General features: G+C 45.2%; 1 protein-coding gene across 4 annotated transcripts in view; it reads left to right on the forward strand.

The window, feature by feature from the left end:
• The window catches only part of sik3 (SIK family kinase 3), a 308,820-nt gene that overhangs the window by 270,182 nt on the left and 21,080 nt on the right, over positions 1 to 17,558 (forward strand). For all 4 annotated transcript variants that reach the window (XM_038779338.1, XM_038779335.1, XM_038779336.1 and 1 more), the window contains 6 exons: positions 791 to 953; positions 2,148 to 2,267; positions 4,480 to 4,580; positions 5,820 to 5,935; positions 7,679 to 8,039; positions 10,431 to 11,338. In XM_038779338.1, the coding sequence (XP_038635266.1) occupies positions 791 to 953; positions 2,148 to 2,267; positions 4,480 to 4,580; positions 5,820 to 5,935; positions 7,679 to 8,039; positions 10,431 to 11,338 (1,769 nt within the window). The remainder of the gene's footprint in view (positions 1 to 790; positions 954 to 2,147; positions 2,268 to 4,479; positions 4,581 to 5,819; positions 5,936 to 7,678; positions 8,040 to 10,430; positions 11,339 to 17,558) is intronic.

Genomic DNA, 17,558 nt, shown 5'->3' on the forward strand with positions numbered 1-17,558 from the left:
TTAAAACAGTTTTTTATCTTCTCTGTCAAGACCCCTTTCTCTTTCTTTTCTCCATCTAGACCTCTCATGATTTTGAACACTTCCATCAAATCACTTCTCAGTTTTCTCTCCACCAAGGAAAACAGCCTCAACTTCCCCAAACTATTCAAATATCTGCAGCGGTATTCTCCGGTCGGCAGGATCCTCCGCTCCGCCGGCAGCGCACCCGCACCCATAGGTTTCCCAACGACGTGGGGTGGCCACAATGGGAAATCCCATTGGCCGGCTGTCGGAATGGAGGATCTCACAGCCAGCAAGGGAGCGCCACGCAGGAAAGCGCGGACCAAAGAAACCCGCCCCTGGGGTCCCTCACCCTTGGATCCAATTGTGTAAATCTTCTCTGCACCCTCTCTAAAGCCTTCACATCCCTCCTAAAGTGTGGCCCCCATAATTAGACACACAATTCCAGCTGAGGCCGATTTTTATAACAAAGTTGACTTTATTTAAGGATCTAGTTTATATTTAAGAATCTTTGTGCAACATAGCTGTTTCTATTCATTCACAAGCTTGTCAATGTAAATTGAAACAGAGGAAAGTAAACAGACAAGCTGTGAAAAATTTACAGGAATTATGTACCTGTGTTGTAGAAAGAACCTCTTTAGGATCTGAGATAGTTTATCATACCTCTGCACTCAGCTACAAGATGAAATCAGGTTAAAGTCAGAATTTGAGATAAAAGAGGTGTAATTGAGTCTGAATTTTTTTGCAGTTCCACAGAACCCATTTAAAAAAAAAACATGCTTTATTTCAGTGTTTGCTACAAAGACCCCAACACCCTGCACCTTCCAACAGAAAGATTCTCTCCAGTCCGCCGTTTTTCAGACGGTGCTGCTAGCATACAGGCGTTCAAAGCCCATCTGGAGAAAATGGAGAAAAGCGCAACCACCAACAGTAGTATAAAACAGCTGCAACAGGTAAATGGCATTGCACAGCATTGACCAGGAAAATCCATTTAACTTTGTGAAGTGATTGTCCTCACTGGCTATTAACAGAGATAGCAAATCTTAAGAGAGATATATGAACAATGCCTACCCAGAGAGATAGCATTTCCCCCCTACTCTTTTATCCATTGCCGTCCAAACTGAAGGAGTGATTAGAGAAGCAGAGTTAACGTTTTGAGTCTGATATAACTCTTCGGAAAAAAGGTTAACTCTGCTTCTCTCTCCACAGATGCTGCCAGACCTACTTAGTTTTTTCCAACGCTTTCTGTTTTTATTTCAGATCGCCAGCATCCACATTATTTTGCTTTTAATATTATGAGGGAGTGATTACTCCTGTTGATAACTTGTTGGACAAGGTTGCTGTGAGAACAAAAATTATAATTTCAGGAGAAGAATTCCAGCTCCTAATAATACCTTCTCAGTCCTTCGCCAAACAAAATTCAAAACCCAAAACAGGATTCTTCAGTTTGGACGACCAATGATGGGAGAGATTCCTCACCGTACATGTTCTTGCCACGAGTCTTTGTCTTATTCCATAATCGAAAATATGTTTGGAAACAGCCTTTGTTTAGATCTGAAGCCCATCAAGCAAGACTAATCACTGCCTGAATGTCTGTGGATTAAACAATAGGGGCAAATTATCTGCCTGGTTAGGAATGATTCACGTAACTCATGAGACTTGCCACATCCGTCTGAGCTATAAACTGCAGAAATAACCTATGCAATGTGAGGTTCTTGGCATCCATGCACTTTGATGTATTGAAGCTGAAAAAAATGAAGCAGTTTTAACCAATACTTGTACGTGGGTAACCCGCATGATTACCTGATTGTACTTCATAAAGCCAAATTACATATGGAGTGGAAGTTACTATGAATAGCACAATTACAAAACTTTGGTCAATGAGAAGGCTTTCACTGAAAGTAAATATTTACCATCAGTGTTTTCTGATACATGTTTGAACTGATGATTAGTGACTACCAGAGATGATCAAGGATGCACACTGGCTGCCTTGCTTCATAAACAGAGTATTTCAGATTTTGTATCTGTTGGATAATCACTCTTATTGTGGTTCTTAGGCTGATTAGTGCTGGATCCAATATTTCAGAAACACTAACAACTGGTCTCTTCTCCAAATGACCAATGTTAAGCTCTATTTTTGTATTTAGGAATGTGAACATTTGCAAAAGATGTATGGAAATGCTATGGATGAAAAAATATTTGAGAAGACACAACAACAACATATACTTTACCAACAAGAGCAACAAATCCTACACCAACAGATTCAGGTAACACAGTATTTTACTGTGGCATTCCAATTGTGCTATTTGGCTAGTGTGATGGTGACCATAGCACGCTCCCCTTCCAAAAATAAAGTCAATCTGGAAGTCGCACTTTCCTTTCCCATGCAGGAGCAGCCTGAATTTTCTGCTTGCTGTATGGAAACGGAGAATCAATTAATCAAGTAATTCATCAAGCCACAACACAATACATTTTAAAATTAAATCAGCTGCCAAAAGTATCCATAATAAACATAGATCACCCAGAAGTCATACCGTTGCAATGTAAATTGGTAGAAAGTACTGTGGAGACACAAAGGTCCAGACAAGCCCACCAGAACTTCTAGGGGTATTTTTGCTCTCATTCACATTCTTTAAATTGTGTCTTAAGGGATACATGAACTGTTTACAATATTAAGTTAATCACTGATAATTCAAGTTTTTTTGTGCTAGAGTATTTAAATGATCCAACAATTTAAATTAAGCAATATGCAAAGCGAGAATTTAATGGTAGAAATTCAAATTATCAAATTATTTGAACTGGCTTTGAGTTTAGCAGGGTAGCTGGTGTGTGGTATACATTTTGAAACTTCTAAAATTGCAGCTTTTTAAAGGGCGACAGTGTTTTGCAAAATTATGATGATAAGTGGGTCAGTTGTACTCAGGGAGGATTTGGGGAAAGGAAAAAAATGTTTCGCCCTCATCAAGTGACTTTTGCAACAAAACAGGAGAGCCCAATATTGTAGAACAGGGCCTATCAAACTTGATTTTAGTCCACAGTGAATGTCAAGTAAAAGAAAAAACAATTACCATGAAGGCAATGACAGTAAATCAGTGGGGTGAATTCTCCGTCCTAGGACCCCGAAATTGCCGCTGGAGGCGGGATCGGGGTTCACGCCTGCTTGCCAGTGGGAGCATGTAAATTATTGCAAATAGGTCTTAATAACCCGTTTGCATTCACTTAGTGGGCTGAATTCTCCAGTCCTCCGTGATTCTCTGGTGATCTGGGTCAGGAATCACGAGGGCAGGAATCACAACAGGTTTTACCGAATGTGAGCCTGACGTGGTGGACCTCGCGGTGGGCCAAGGGGGTAACTCCTTAAAGGGGGTTGCCCCTAAAGTCCATCCAAGGGCCACCCCCCATCCACAACGCACAACCTGCCCTTTCCTTTGGTCCCCCCAGAGACTCCTAAAAGGGGAGACCTCCCAAGAGACCCCTTATTTGGAGACCCCACCCCACAGCAACCCCCTTATCAGGGAGATCCTCCCAGAGAGCCCCTTATTAGGGAGCCTCCCTTCACAGAGACTCCCTAACTAAAGGAACTTAATTAAGGAAGATGAATGAGTCAAGACTGCAGCTGTTAGCTGTCAAGCATACGAGAAATACATGAAAGTCCCGAAAAACTTGGTGTTAGGTGAATTGGACATTCTGAATTCTCCCTCTGTGTACCCAAACAGGTGCCGGAGTGTGGCGACTAGGGACTTTTCACAGTAACTTCATTGCAGTGTTAATGCCTGCCTACTTGTGACAATAATACAGATTATTATTATTAAGAAGTTGTGTCACTGCCCCTGTCTGGACTGCTGTCTAGCTTCGAGACAGAGGTCCTTTTTTTCTGGGATGGGGTCCCTCTAGTTGGTTGGTCCTCTATTTAGGGGATCCCTCTGGTTGGGCAGGTCCATCTAGTTTAGGGGTCCCAGTAGTTGAGGGGTCCCTCTAGTTGGGGGTCCCTGTGGGGGTCCCTCTAGTTAAGGGGTCTCTGTGGGTTGTTCCTTTACTTAGGGTGTCTCTGTGGGGGTGTTCCTTTAGTTTGGGGGTCCCGAGGGGGAGGCAGGACAGGTCACCAAGGGGTGGTGGGAGCTGCTTTGCGATATGGAGAGTATGTTGGGGGGACTGATATGTGGTGTGGGGGGGCGGTGGTGGCTGGCTGCAGGACTTTGGTTTTGGGCCACCAGCTTAAAATGGCAGCCTGATAGCAGGATTCCCTGGAGAATCCCTCATATTCCTCGCCCTGCATAAATTTGCACGGCAAGGGATACCGAATTGCTCAGTGATTTGCGCTGACGGAAATCACGGGCCATTCAGATCCGGCCTGAGAACTTAGTCTTCCAAATGGAGAATTTCACACAGTATGTTTGATTTTTTTTTAACCTTGTTGTCATATGTACTGCACGGTAATGCATTTTCTCTAATTTGACCATCCATTTCTATGGTTTATAGGAATGTATTCGACCTGCTCAACCTTCACCTCCATTGTCAACAGCTTCCTTGGTACAGCATATGGAAAACCAGCCAGCATTCATCACCCACCAGCTGCAAAGGTGAGTAATCGATAACTATAACGTAGTGTGTGCTGTTTTGGGTGAGCGTACCATGAGCAGATTTGATATTTAAATTTTATAATGAGACTGCATGTCTTCATTTTAACGCAGGTGGCTGGATTTTTCCCAGCTTCAGGAAACTCAGCAGCTTAAAGGAGACAAGAGGGTCTGAATCTATGATTTAAGTGTACATGTCAGGAGGAGTAGGAGTGTTTCCTCCAGGTTTCCCACCTCTTTCACCTCCTCCCCCACCCACACCCCAGAACCACTGTGAGGCCCTCCTCCATATCCAGGACCTCCTCCATATCCAGGACCTCACCCCTATCATTGGACCTTCAAACACATGCCTGGGAAGAGGCGCCCAGACTTTATAAAACCTCCCCATCTGTCCTACCACCCTCCCCTACTGCCACCTCCCAGCATCAGAACCCTCCACAACTTCTCGTCCCCAAAAAACTTTCCTGCTATTGTAGGCTTTGACATTGTAGAGTGTGTTTAATGCTTACATTGTGTTATTCTTTGAATAAAACCAGTATTGGTAGAACTGCACCACTTGAAATATTTGAGATATTGAAATAAATGGAACATTCTAATGTTACATTTATCAGCTCGTTCCCCCACCATAACTGATACTGATCGTCAGACAGCACATCCAAAGCTTGTTGTGTTCAGTAGAGTTTAGCTTATGGCTGTAAACCACTTACGTTTGTGAAATTTAACTGATTTTATACGAGCTGCTCACTCATGGTAAATTATTATTATCATAGAATTTACAGTGCAGAAGGAAGCCATTCGGCCCATCGAGTGCACCAGCTCTTGGAAAGAGCACCATACCCAAGGTCCACACCTCCACCCTATTCCATAACCCAGCAACCCCTCCCAACACTAAGGGCAATTTTGGACACTAAGGGCAATTTTAGCATAGCCAATCCACCTAACCTGCACATCTTTGGACTATGGGAGGAAACCGGAGCACCCAGAGGAAACACACGCACACACAGGGAGAACGTGCAGACTCCGCACAGACAGTGACCCAAGCCGGGAATCGAACCTGGGACCCTAGAGCTGTGAAGCAATTGTGCTAACCACAATGCTGCCATGCTATTAGATGGATCATTGGGTACTTCTACATTCTGGATAAAATGATATATTTGCCGGCTTTATAACAATGATCAGTTAATTGAAATTATTTGTAATTGCCTCCAAATTATGACATTAAAAAAAAATTACCTTTTGCAGGTTACAGATTCAGCATGAACAGTCAAGCCCTCCTCCAAACCATACCAACAACCATCTCTTCAGCAAATCTAACAACAGCCCTCCTCCTGGCACCACGGCCATCATACAATCCAGCAGTAAGCATTTTCCATGCTAATTTTGGAGGTCTAGATTAACCAGTCTAAACATCTTTTGCATCATTTTTATTTGAATTTGTTGATTATCATCTTTCTGTCTGGGTAAGTGGAGTTGCTGGAGTCGAGGTGGCTCCACGGTGATATGCCTGTTAGGGTTAGTCAACCTGTTGTAGTACATTCGTTAATCCTTACCTAAACTAGGTGGGTCAGCAGTACTGCAGGTCACTTTTGATGATTAACTAGCAATCTGGTTTGCTAATGGAGTCCAGGATTGTTCCAACTTGGTTTCAAATAACCCTGAGCAAACCATTGCTCTAATATGCTGAGGAGCCCTAGCTGCACGAGATACAGATATCTTTATTTTCACAAGTAGGCTTACATTAACACTGCAATAAAGTTACTGTGAAAAGCCGCTAATCGCCAGAATCCGGCGCCTGTTCGGGTACACTGAGGGAGAATTCAGAATGTCCAGTTCAACTGACAGCACGTCTTTCAGGATTTGTGGGAGGAAACCAGAGCACCCGGAGGAAACCCACGCAGACACGGGGACAACGTGCAGATTCCGCACAGACAGTGACCCAAGCCGGGAATCGAACCTGGGAACCTGGTGCTGTGAAGCAACAGTGCTAACCACTGTGTTACTGTGCTGCCAGTGCTACAGTAAGAATCTTAATAATACACTGCTTCAGCCCACCTGCTCCTAAGCTGTCCAAATTTACAAAAGTATTATTTTCTTATGGAAAAATTTGCAAATAAAAATTCTACACATTTGGATCTTTCAGATGTTTGGTTTTGAAACCTAAACATGGTGATAGCGTTTCTCTCATGTCAGACATCTGGGTGGCAAAACAGTTCTTTTTCATCTCAAAATTGCACATAATTATTCCTGACTGACTTACTCCAATTGTATTTTATGTTTGTTGTATGACACTCATCCAATCCAATGTAATTGGGATCAGCAGAAAAATATTGTGCCCTGTCAAATAGAAAGTCCTCCATTATTTGCATCTTTCTGTTCACTGTCATTGTGGGTAGCATTATTGCTACTCCCAAAGGCTAGTATTTTATTTTGCTATAAAATAACTTTTCTGATACTATCTATGCAAAAATATTAAAAGTACTTGGGGAGACAGTAGTGTCGTGGTAATATGATGGGACTAGTAGTCCAGAGGCCCAGGCTAATGCTCCAGGGACATGGGTTCAAAACCCACCATGGCAGTTAGACAAACTTGGTTCTTCAATTAATAAACCTGGAACATAAAGCTAGTCTCAGTCATGATGATCATCAAACGATCATTGATTGTCGTAAAATAAAACCATTCTGGTTCATTAATGTCCTTCAGGGAAGGAAATCTGCCGTCCTAACCTGGTCTGGCCTACATATGACTCCAGACCCACAATAATGTAGTTGACTCTTAACTGCCCTTTTGAAATGACCCAGCAAGCCACTCAATTCAAGGGTAATTAGCGATGGGCTGCAAATGCTGGACTTGCCAGCAATGCCCGCATCCCATGAAAGAATACATTTTTAAAAATAAAAAAAATATGTTTAATTTAAGTGATGAGATAACAGGACTCTCTGTTATTGTTCAGCTCATTGAAGCTTAATTTTAGTAAGTTTCCAGTCTACATTGTAGATTACACGGGACCATGTAAACAGCTGGATATTGCCTCGAGACAACCACTTGCGTAGTTGAATAGTTCACTATCTGAAATGTTTGTTTTTACTTTTTAATTCCTTAGGTTGTGTTTCCTCGCCATCTCAGTTTCAAGGCTTGCCATCCCAACATGCTTTATTCCAACAGCCGAGTAATAGCCCCCCTCCCTCAAACCTTAATCTGCCTCGAATGAGTTTACAGCCTGGTTTACCGCAGCAATCACAAACGCAGCAGGTTACAATCCAAGTCCAAGAACCACCAGATATGCTCAGCAACAACTTGCTTCAAACCGCTGGGCCGCCATTGCACACCACACACCCCCGAATCATCAGTTCCGGGAATCAAATTCCGCTACAACAGAGAGGATTGCACATGCCATCTCTTGGGCTTGGACCGCATAGGGCTTTAGCAAAACAACTGAGTGCTGACAGTGCAGAGACAAACAGGTAAGATTATCTTTGAACCCAATTGCCAAGTGCAGCTCCTCATGATCTAAGTTTAGTAAAGAATGGAATATTCTCCTCCAAAGTTTCTGAAATTAGTTCTTTACATCAGTTGGAAACCTATCTGTGCTTTAGGCGGGATCTTCGGTCCCAACAAAAGTGACATCCCCCCCCGGTGTTTTCCCCAGCGGCGTGGCCGGCGAGCAATGCAAATGGCCATTGATTTGGACAGGACCAAAAGATCCCGTCGGGGTCCAAAGGTGATCTGCCTCTCCAGCCAGAAAACATACTGCGGGGGGGTGGTGGAAAATCCCGGCCGTAGTTTTAATATGACCAATTTGTTATTGATATTAACCTCTTAATTCTTCAAAATCATATATGTTTTTGAATTAACTGTTTAATAGTGGCCCTCAAATGGCAGTCACCAACCACAGTCAATTCTGATTTATATAAATTTATTTTAAGTGTTATATTCCCATTTGCAGTGTTGAAATAGTGTACAGGTCAAGAACATTTTATTGAGAAATTAATCCGATGACTTCTAATGTTCCGGTTCTTTCAACTTCAGTTGAGGTTAAGGGCCAATCCCTTGGCATCAAATTAGTACCTACACTTAGGAGGCTTGTGGAATTCTTCATACGTTGTAACTGACGACCTGGTGATTCAGAAAGCTTGTGGGGAATTTTAAACCCCCAGAAACAGGTGGGTTTGGGTTGGATGTAAAAAGTTTCTTTTAAAACGCAAATCCAAATATACCTTGAAACGGCCCTGTTTTAACGGGGAAAGGATGGTATGGGGGCTGGGCATGGGTGGGACGTTGTGGAGGTGAAGAGGGGAATGGTGGTGGAGGAAACCAATCTGCTCATAGGAGGCAAGTTAGCTGTATGAATATATTAGACCGCGGGCCTCACATTTTTAGCTCCAGTTTAAGTTTAACCCTGTTCAGCAGGATTTCTGATACCTCAGGAAATGCTGAGGTATCAGAACAACTAAAGGGAGGCATGGACTGCTGATGGCAAACTCCCCCCCCCCCCCCCAACCCCCTCCCCCACCACCATGATCAATTACCCCACTTCTCTGCTTCCAATTTCTCTCCCATATATGCCTCCAACCCTCCGAATCATTCTCTACACATAAAATAAAAAGTGCATATGGCGTTAAAACACTCAGTGTTCTGATTGGGGACCTTTTTCTTTTGGGTTAATTGTAGTGTTTCCTTTGATACCTCATGTACTGGCTGTCAGACTCTTCAGTAACTGCAAAACTGAGGTTGGGCAAGAATCCAACTTGGACTCTTGGGATGAAAGCCCCTCCTGTAAAGAAATAAAAACATATATTTCTGGAATGTGCCAAAGCTTACAACCACTGAAGACCTAGAGGGAAAAAAAGAGTTTGGACCTGTATTCATAGTTCCCCATTTTCTTTTTAAATTTAGAATATCCAATTGTTTGACGTGAATTGGCCCTAATGAGATATTTCCTGTACAATTCTTGAGGGGTTATTTCAGCAGAGAGTGGGATCCGAGTTCTCAATATCGGCATCTCACTCTGTTAAAGTGAACAGTACCCGGGAGAGGAGATGAAGCAGTGCTGATGACGCCTGTTAACCTGGTTTCACACTCCAGATTGGAGCTCCTGCCCCTGTGTATTCCAATATCTGTCAAGTAGTCAGGATACGTTTTATCATTTATATCAGACCCATTATTTGGGTACAGCTCCCAATTCTAATCATGTTGTTATGGCAGGACAGCAAAGGGAAGTTAGATCCTTCCCCAGTAAAGGAGAGGAAATGACAGTGCATTTTGGTAATTCCTCCTCGCAACTGGCACAAGAATAATATTGCCAGAGAGGGGGTGGGAGATTTGGGGGGGGGGGGGGGGCTTCCTTACCATCTATTTTTTGGGGTGAATTGAACATTGTACGGTTTGAATCAAAATGAATGGACAGAACAAAATAATCTATATTGAAACATGGTTCAAAAAGTCTTATTAGGATCCCCAAATGTAGTGTTACAGTTTTGAGTGTTGAAAGGGTTAACTGGGCTTAAGAAACAAATTGAATATGCAAACTGATGTTAACTCCAAAGTTGTAGGTTTGACACATATGCGTGATCGTTTCTATAAAGGGAATGGACATCTAATTTCACTTCATCTGCCTTTGAACATTTTCAAGTTTCCAATGTGTATGGAAGTCGAGTGAGCTAACATTACAGAGGGTTCAAATACCACCAGGCGAACTCTGGAATTAAAATAGCAGTCAGATTGTAATAACCCAAATAATTAATTAACGTCCTGCACTGAGGCTGGAACTCATACTCTCTGATCTGTATGTGACTCTTCAGTCTATTCATAATGCTTTTAACTGTCTGTTAACACTGATTTCTGTTTGTTTTTAGTCGACCTATCAGTCGATTCTCCCCTTTGAGCTACGACCAGACGCACTTGCACCCTCACCTTTATCAGGAGCAGTTTCGATGTGTAACTAACAACTTCAATCCAGCAGCAGCGTTTTCCCAAGCCATGAAAATTGCACAGATGGACCCACTTTTAAACTATAACCAAAACATGGCTGGTAAAGGCCTCCTGCAGCACGAGCAACAACAGGATCTCACCGCTTCGTCACTACATCAGGCATTGCTCTCTCCAACGCCATCTGACTACACGAGACACCAGCAAGTTTCACAACAATATGGCCATATGATCCAGGGCCTACTATCGCCCAGACACTCTTTGACAGGCCAACAGGACCTGCACTTGTCTCCTATTGAGACGGCACATTTCTTAAAACGGCACCAGCGGCAGCAACAACAACAGCAGCAGCAGCAGGAATATGACCTGCTGAGGCACATGAACCAAGGGGTGGGGGATGCTGGGAACATGACTGCCAACCTATGCCGGCAGCAACAGACTTTGTCAGAGCGCCAAGCGTTAAATATGCCTTATCAAAGTACAGAGACTTATCATCAGCACCATCGTCTATTACAGATCAGAGGTCAAGAGCATATTCCACAACCCCCTTCATCATCCCAAGGGCACAGTTTTGTACACCACTCCCCATTGATGCATTCAGAGAGTATGGAAGAGGACTGTGCGAGCGAGGGGAACAGGGAGGGATATCAGGACAATACAGACTGCACTGACACATCCACCAAAGGCTGCCAAGAGAATCCAGCACTGATTAATGCTATTAGATGTGGGGATGCAGAGACACTACTAGTAAATATGAATCATGTGCATGAGATGGCACAGCCATACAGTCATCAGCCAGTCCCTGGTTTTGCCAGAAGCAAAGTGCCAAGCAGAGGTAAGAGAAGATGTATGTGCTTAGACAGTCTTAGTCTAGATAGTAGATTTCTAATTACTAAAATCTTGTTACCTGTAGATGTTGAGAAACTAAAGGCTTGGCTTGTTGTCTGATTGGACAGCCCTTTGCACCATTCATAAAGTTTGTGATGTGATCGTCGAGTTTACAAATGGAGCTTCTATTGTCAGACTTACACATAAACTGAGTCTATAATGACTACAGTCTAGCTAAAGACTTGTCAACATGGTAATGCAAGATTCACTTAAGTATAGATTTATCACTAGCAAGGATAAATATTTTTCAGACTTCACGAGGCTATTAGGCACATTCTTAACATTTCACTTTTATAGAAGGTAAGCTTTCTTGCTGTTGCAATTTAAACACGGAAATCTAGACTGACACCCGAGTGCAGTACTGAGTGACGGCAGCACTGTTTTAGAATAGTGCCTTTCAAATGAGTTGGTAAACTAAGGCACCATGTACTCTCTCAAATGGGTGTAAAAGATCCCGCGGCACTATGGTGTCCTGACCAATATTTATTCCTTAACCAACATGACAAAAAGAAAAGATTATCGAGTCAATGTCGCATTACTGTCTGTAGGAACTTGTTGCATGTAAATGCTGTGTTTTCATTACAGTAGTGACTAACTTCAGAAAGTACTTAATTGGCTGTTAAGTACTTTGAGATGACCTAAGGTAGTGAACGGTGCATTATAAATGTATGTCTTCCATTTTGATGCTGTACAGTCTGGTATGGAATAAATGCTTACTGTCCAAGGTCACACTCAGTCACACACACTTTTTAAAAAGCAGTCTTTTTTGGATAGCATCTGTCTGTTGCATTAGTTGCAGCATGAATCCTGATATGTTTTTACCTTAAATAACATGCATTTTTCATTGTTCATTATTGAAATGGAAACCGTAATGAACTCAACTTTCAGTGACTAGCTCTGTTGCTCACCATTTATGAATAATGGGGTTGATTTTACTATTGGGAAGGTGCGGGCTGGGAAAATTGGCATGCTAATACCATGTGAGGCTCCAAGGAATTAGCTTATGGATCCCATTTCCTAATAGGAGTCCAGCTCTCTGGACGGAATCGCTACCTAGTCAGTAGGTGGCAGGGAGATCTGAGACAACAGGAGCTCTGTGAAATGATCTCTGACACTTTAGTAAGTAACCTGGGAACCTTGAAGGAAATCGCAGTTAGGGAAAAGGGAGCAACGGTCAGGGGAGGGTTCATCCAAGGTTGCCTTGTGGGACCGAAGGGTTTTCTTTGTTGTGGCCTAGAATAAAACCCAGACCTTATTGCAAAGCTTACCTTTTTCGGTATCCTGTGCCCTGAATCCTCTTTCCACTAACTTTGGCTTGCCAAGGAAACTACAAGGACTTTCCCATGCAGTCATGTTCCAATAAAGTCGTCGGGACGTAATCTGTATATTTATTTTATGATGTAATAGGATATAGTAGGGAGGCAAGTTGTTAAGTGGACATAAGGGGTGGGATTCGCTGACCAGAGGAACCGGAATTGCGAAACGCGATCGGATGGGGAATCGCCCGTCATCCGGAAATTGAGGCCAGCGCTGGACGCCCAATGGAATGCCATGCTCCAGTGCCTTAACAATGCGCTCCAGGCCGCTCACCAGCATGGACAACCAAATTATACAGTAAAGGCCTATCACTAACGGGCCCTACCCGGAATTCTCTGGGCTTCCTGTGATGCTCCGCCTCCGACAGGCGGAATTACCAATGGCGAGGTTCACTTGTGGTAATGAAAATTGTAAACTGGGCTGAGGCAGAGAGAGAGGGGGTACGGAAAGTGTCCAACATCGCTGTAGTGTGCTGACAGGGCCGCTGGCCAGGGTGCATCTGCCAGGGCCAGAGGGAGTAGCAGGGGGTGAACAGCCAGAAGGTGAGCCATGGGGTCAGGGTGGCCGGGTGTGGGTCACCATTGCCGCAGCCTGCAAGGCCGCCATGCGGCTGCACAGGCCGCTGACTGCCCACTTTGCACTTAGTGCCATGGGTCATATGGGTGCCTCCCCAGGCCACTCCCCTAGGTACCCTCTGGCCCGAGCCAACCCATCAATGGGATGGGCATGCTCCAGCGCAACCAGCGCCATCTTTGCTGGGATGAGGGTGTGTGGGGAGTGGAGTGCTTATGTGCAGCTCCTGCTTGTCAGGTTCTCCAGTGCTTTTCCCGAGTCTGTCATATCACGCGCTGGCATGAATTGGAATTGCACTAGCTCCATGTGGCAAGGTGCTAGCCTATTATCGTGTCCTGAGTTGCTCCAGGACCAGCGCCACTTTCGGGGCTACTGAACACTCACGATTCAGTCCCGACGTCAGCACTTAATCTCTCAAATGGAGAATTCCCCCAAGGTGTCTGCAAAGGGATATAGAAAGATTAAGCGAGTGATCAAATCATTTGGCAGATGGGAAAAGGTATATTTGTCCACTTTGTGTGGGAGGATAGAAGAGCAGCAAATTATTTAAAATGGAGAGAGACTGCAGAACTCTGAGGTACAGAGGGATCTGGGTGTCCTGGTACATGAATCACAAAAAGTTAGTATGCAGGTACAGCAAGTGATTAAGAAGCTGAATGGAATATAAAAGTGAGGATGTTTTGTCACAGTTGTACCACAGTTGGTGTGACCACATGTGGAGTACTGTGTACAGTTTTTGTTTTCTTTATTAAGAAAGGAGACAAATGAGCGAGAAACTGGTCCGAGAAGGCTGGCTCGACTGATACCTGGGGTGGAGCAGTTATCTTCAAAGAAAATGTTGAACAGGTTGGGCCTGTATCCATTTGAGTTTAGAAGATTGAGAGGTGATCTTATGTAGGTTTCTGAGAAGACTTGACAGGGTGTCTGCTGAAAGAAAGTGTCCCCTTGTGAGAGAGACTAGAACTAGGGGACACGGTTTAAAAATAGGAGGCAGGATTCTCCGTCGGCAGGATCCTCCGCTTCGCCGGCAGTGCACTCACGCCCGCTGATTTCCCGAAGGCGTAGGGGTGCCCACAATGGGTGACTCCATTCGCCAGCTGCCAAGAATGAGGATCCCGCTGCCGACGGGGGGGGGGGGGGGGCACACCAGAAAACGGATGCTGCGGGATGGAGAATCCTGTCCAAGGGGTCTGTTTCTCATTTAAGACTGATGAGAGGAATCTTTTTTCTCTCCGAGAACCATGAGCCTATGAAACCCTCTTCCCCAGAGAGGAGTAGAAGCAGGGTCATTGAATATTGTTAAGACAGAGGTAGATGTAGATCGATACTTGACTAACAAGGAAGTCAAAGGTTATCAGGGTAGAAAGAAATGTGCAGTTGAGGCCACAATCAGATCAGCCATGATCTTATCAAATGGCAGAGCAGGCTCGAGGAGCCAAATGGCCCACTCCTACTCCTAATTCATATGTTTGCAAGTAAACAAGGACCCTGCTGGCTTCTGCTAAATGTCCTGGTCATCTGCAGTTTAAAATTGTAGTCATCCAGATTAAGATGGCAGGCCAGGGGCACAGTCGCCCATTCTGTTTTCATTGCCACCCTGCCGGTTCCTGTCAACTGTGGGTTAAAATTCCCTCAAAGCATTTGTAGAATTTGGCTGCAAATTGAAAATCATGGCGCACAACCGCACGAAGCTACCATCGTAATAAAGTATGTCTACATGTTTTGCATTATCAATTTTAAGTGGCATTTATTTATATATTATATTTCAATCTTTATCATTGTTTTTTTTTTTTTTTATAAATGTTTTTATTCAGTTTTCATATTTTATATTGAACAAATTACAAATTGTTAGGAGAGAAAAAGAACAAAAAAAAAAAAAAAACAACAAACAAACACGCAAAAATTAACATACATATTTACAGGTAAGCATCTTCGTAGTAGTAACTGCGCCCGCCCCCCCCCCCCAACATGTTTATTTAGTTTGGTTTTGGGCCTTAGCTAGCCATCGAACCCCCGTACCGAACCTGTAGCCCCTCCCGCTACCTTCCCCCGACTATTCTTCCTCTTGTACATTGGCCACAAATAGGTCCCGGAACAGTTGCATGAATGGCTCCCACGTTCTGTGGAAGCCGTCGTCCGACCCTCGGATGGCAAATTTGATTTTCTCCATTTGGAGAGATTCCGAGAGGTCGGACAGCCAATCCGCAGCTCTGGGCGGTGCTGCTGACCGCCAGCCAAACAGGATTCTACGGCGGGCGATCAGGGAGGCAAAGGCAAGGGCGTCCGCCCTCCTCCCCAGGAATAGATCTGGCTGTTCTGAAACCCCGAAGACCGCCACTATCGGGCATGGCTCCACCCTCACTCCCACCACTTTGGACATAACCTCGAAGAAGGCTGTCCAGTACTCCACGAGTCTGGGGCAAGACCAGAACATGTGGGCGTGGTTGGCCGGGCCTCTTTGGCACCGTTCACATCTGTCTTCCACCTCCGGGAAGAACCTACTCATACGGGTTCTTGTTAAGTGGGCTCTATGTACCACTTTTAGTTGCGTCAGGCTGAGCCTTGCGCACGTGGAGGTGGAGTTGACCCTATGCAGTGCTTCGCTCCAGAGTCCCCACCCTATCTCCATCCCCAGGTCGTCCTCCCATTTCCTTCTTGTTGCGTCCAGTACGGTGTCGTCCCTATCTACCAGTCGGTCATACATGTCACTACAGTTCCCTTTCTCTAGGATACTTGCGTCCAGTAGGTCTTCCAGTAGTGTCTGTCGTGGCGGTTGTGGGTACGTCCTTGTCTCCTTTCGTAGGAAGTTTTTGAGCTGCAGGTACCGTAGCTCGTTCCCCCCAGCTAGCTGAAACTTCTCTGTCAGTTCGTCCAGTGTTGCGATCCTGTCGTCCGTGTATAGGTCCCTGACTGTCAGTGTCCCCCCGTCCTGCCTCCACCTTTTGAAGGTGGCGTCAGTCAGTGCTGGTGTGAACCTATGGTTGTTGCAGATGGGAGCCCTGTTCGACATTTTGGTCAGGCCAAGTTGCTGCCGCAGTTCGTTCCAGGATTGGAGGGTGGCTGTCACCACTGGGCTGCTGGAGTGTTTTTTGGGTGGGGATGGGAGTGCTGCCGTGGCGAGGGCCCGGAGGGAGGTTCCCATGCAGGAGGCCTCCTCCGCACGCACCCACTCAGCCTCTGGCTCCTGGATCCATCCCCTTACTCGCTCGGCTGTTGCTGCCCAGTGGTAGAATTGTAGATTCGGGAGGGCTAGCCCTCCCCTGGTTTTTGTTTTTTGTAAGACCTTCTTTGGGATCCTAGCATTTTTACCCCCCCATACGAACGCCATGATGAGTTTGTCCAGCGCTTTGAAAAAGGCCTTGGGGATGTAGATCGGAATGGATCTAAACAGGAAGAGGAACCTGGGCAGTACGTTCATTTTGATCGTCTGAACTCTCCCCGCGAGGGAGAGCGGGAGTGTGTTCCATCTTTGCAGGTCCTTTTTAACTTCCTCCGTCAGGCTGGTGAGGTTCCATTTGTGGATCCCTTTCCAGTCATGGGCTATTTGGATCCCCAGGTAGCGGAATTTATGTCGGGCTTGATTGAACGGCAGCCCCTTTAGTGCTGCCCCCCCCCCCCCTTGCGGGTGTACTGGGAAGATCTCACTTTTGCTCATGTTGAGTTTGTAGCCCGAGAAGGCTCCAAACTCTTTCAGGAGCGCGATGATTCCGTCCATGCTGCTTTGTGGGTCCGAGATATAGAGGAGCAGATCATCCGCATAGAGTGAGACTCTGTGCTCTCTACCTCCCCTTCGGATCCCCCTCCAATTTTTTGCTGCCCTGAGCGCGATTGCTAGCGGTTCAATTGCTAGTGCGAACAGCAGCGGGGACAGTGGGCATCCTTGTCTGGTGCCCCTGTGCAGCTGGAAGTATTGGGAGTTGGTATTGTTGGTCTGTACACTCGCCATGGGTGCGTTGTACAGGAGCTTTACCCAAGCGGTGAACCCTGTTCCAAGCCCGAACCGCTCCAGTACCTCTATGAGGTATTTCCACTCGACTCTGTCGAAGGCCTTTTCTGCGTCCAGGGAGACGATCACCTCTTGTGTTCTCTCCCCGGAGGGGGTCATTATCACGTTCAGCAGGCGCCTGATGTTCGCGGTAAGCTGTCTACCTTTGACAAAGCCCGTCTGGTCCTCTGTGACCACCTCAGGTACACAGTCTTCTAGCCTCTTGGCTAGGATTTTGGCCAGTATTTTGGCGTCTGCATTCAGCAGAGATATGGGTCTGTATGACCCACAT

Source organism: Scyliorhinus canicula, chromosome 19 (genome assembly GCF_902713615.1).
Source record: "Scyliorhinus canicula chromosome 19, sScyCan1.1, whole genome shotgun sequence".
In the NCBI taxonomy this organism is placed as follows: Eukaryota; Metazoa; Chordata; class Chondrichthyes; order Carcharhiniformes; family Scyliorhinidae; genus Scyliorhinus; species Scyliorhinus canicula.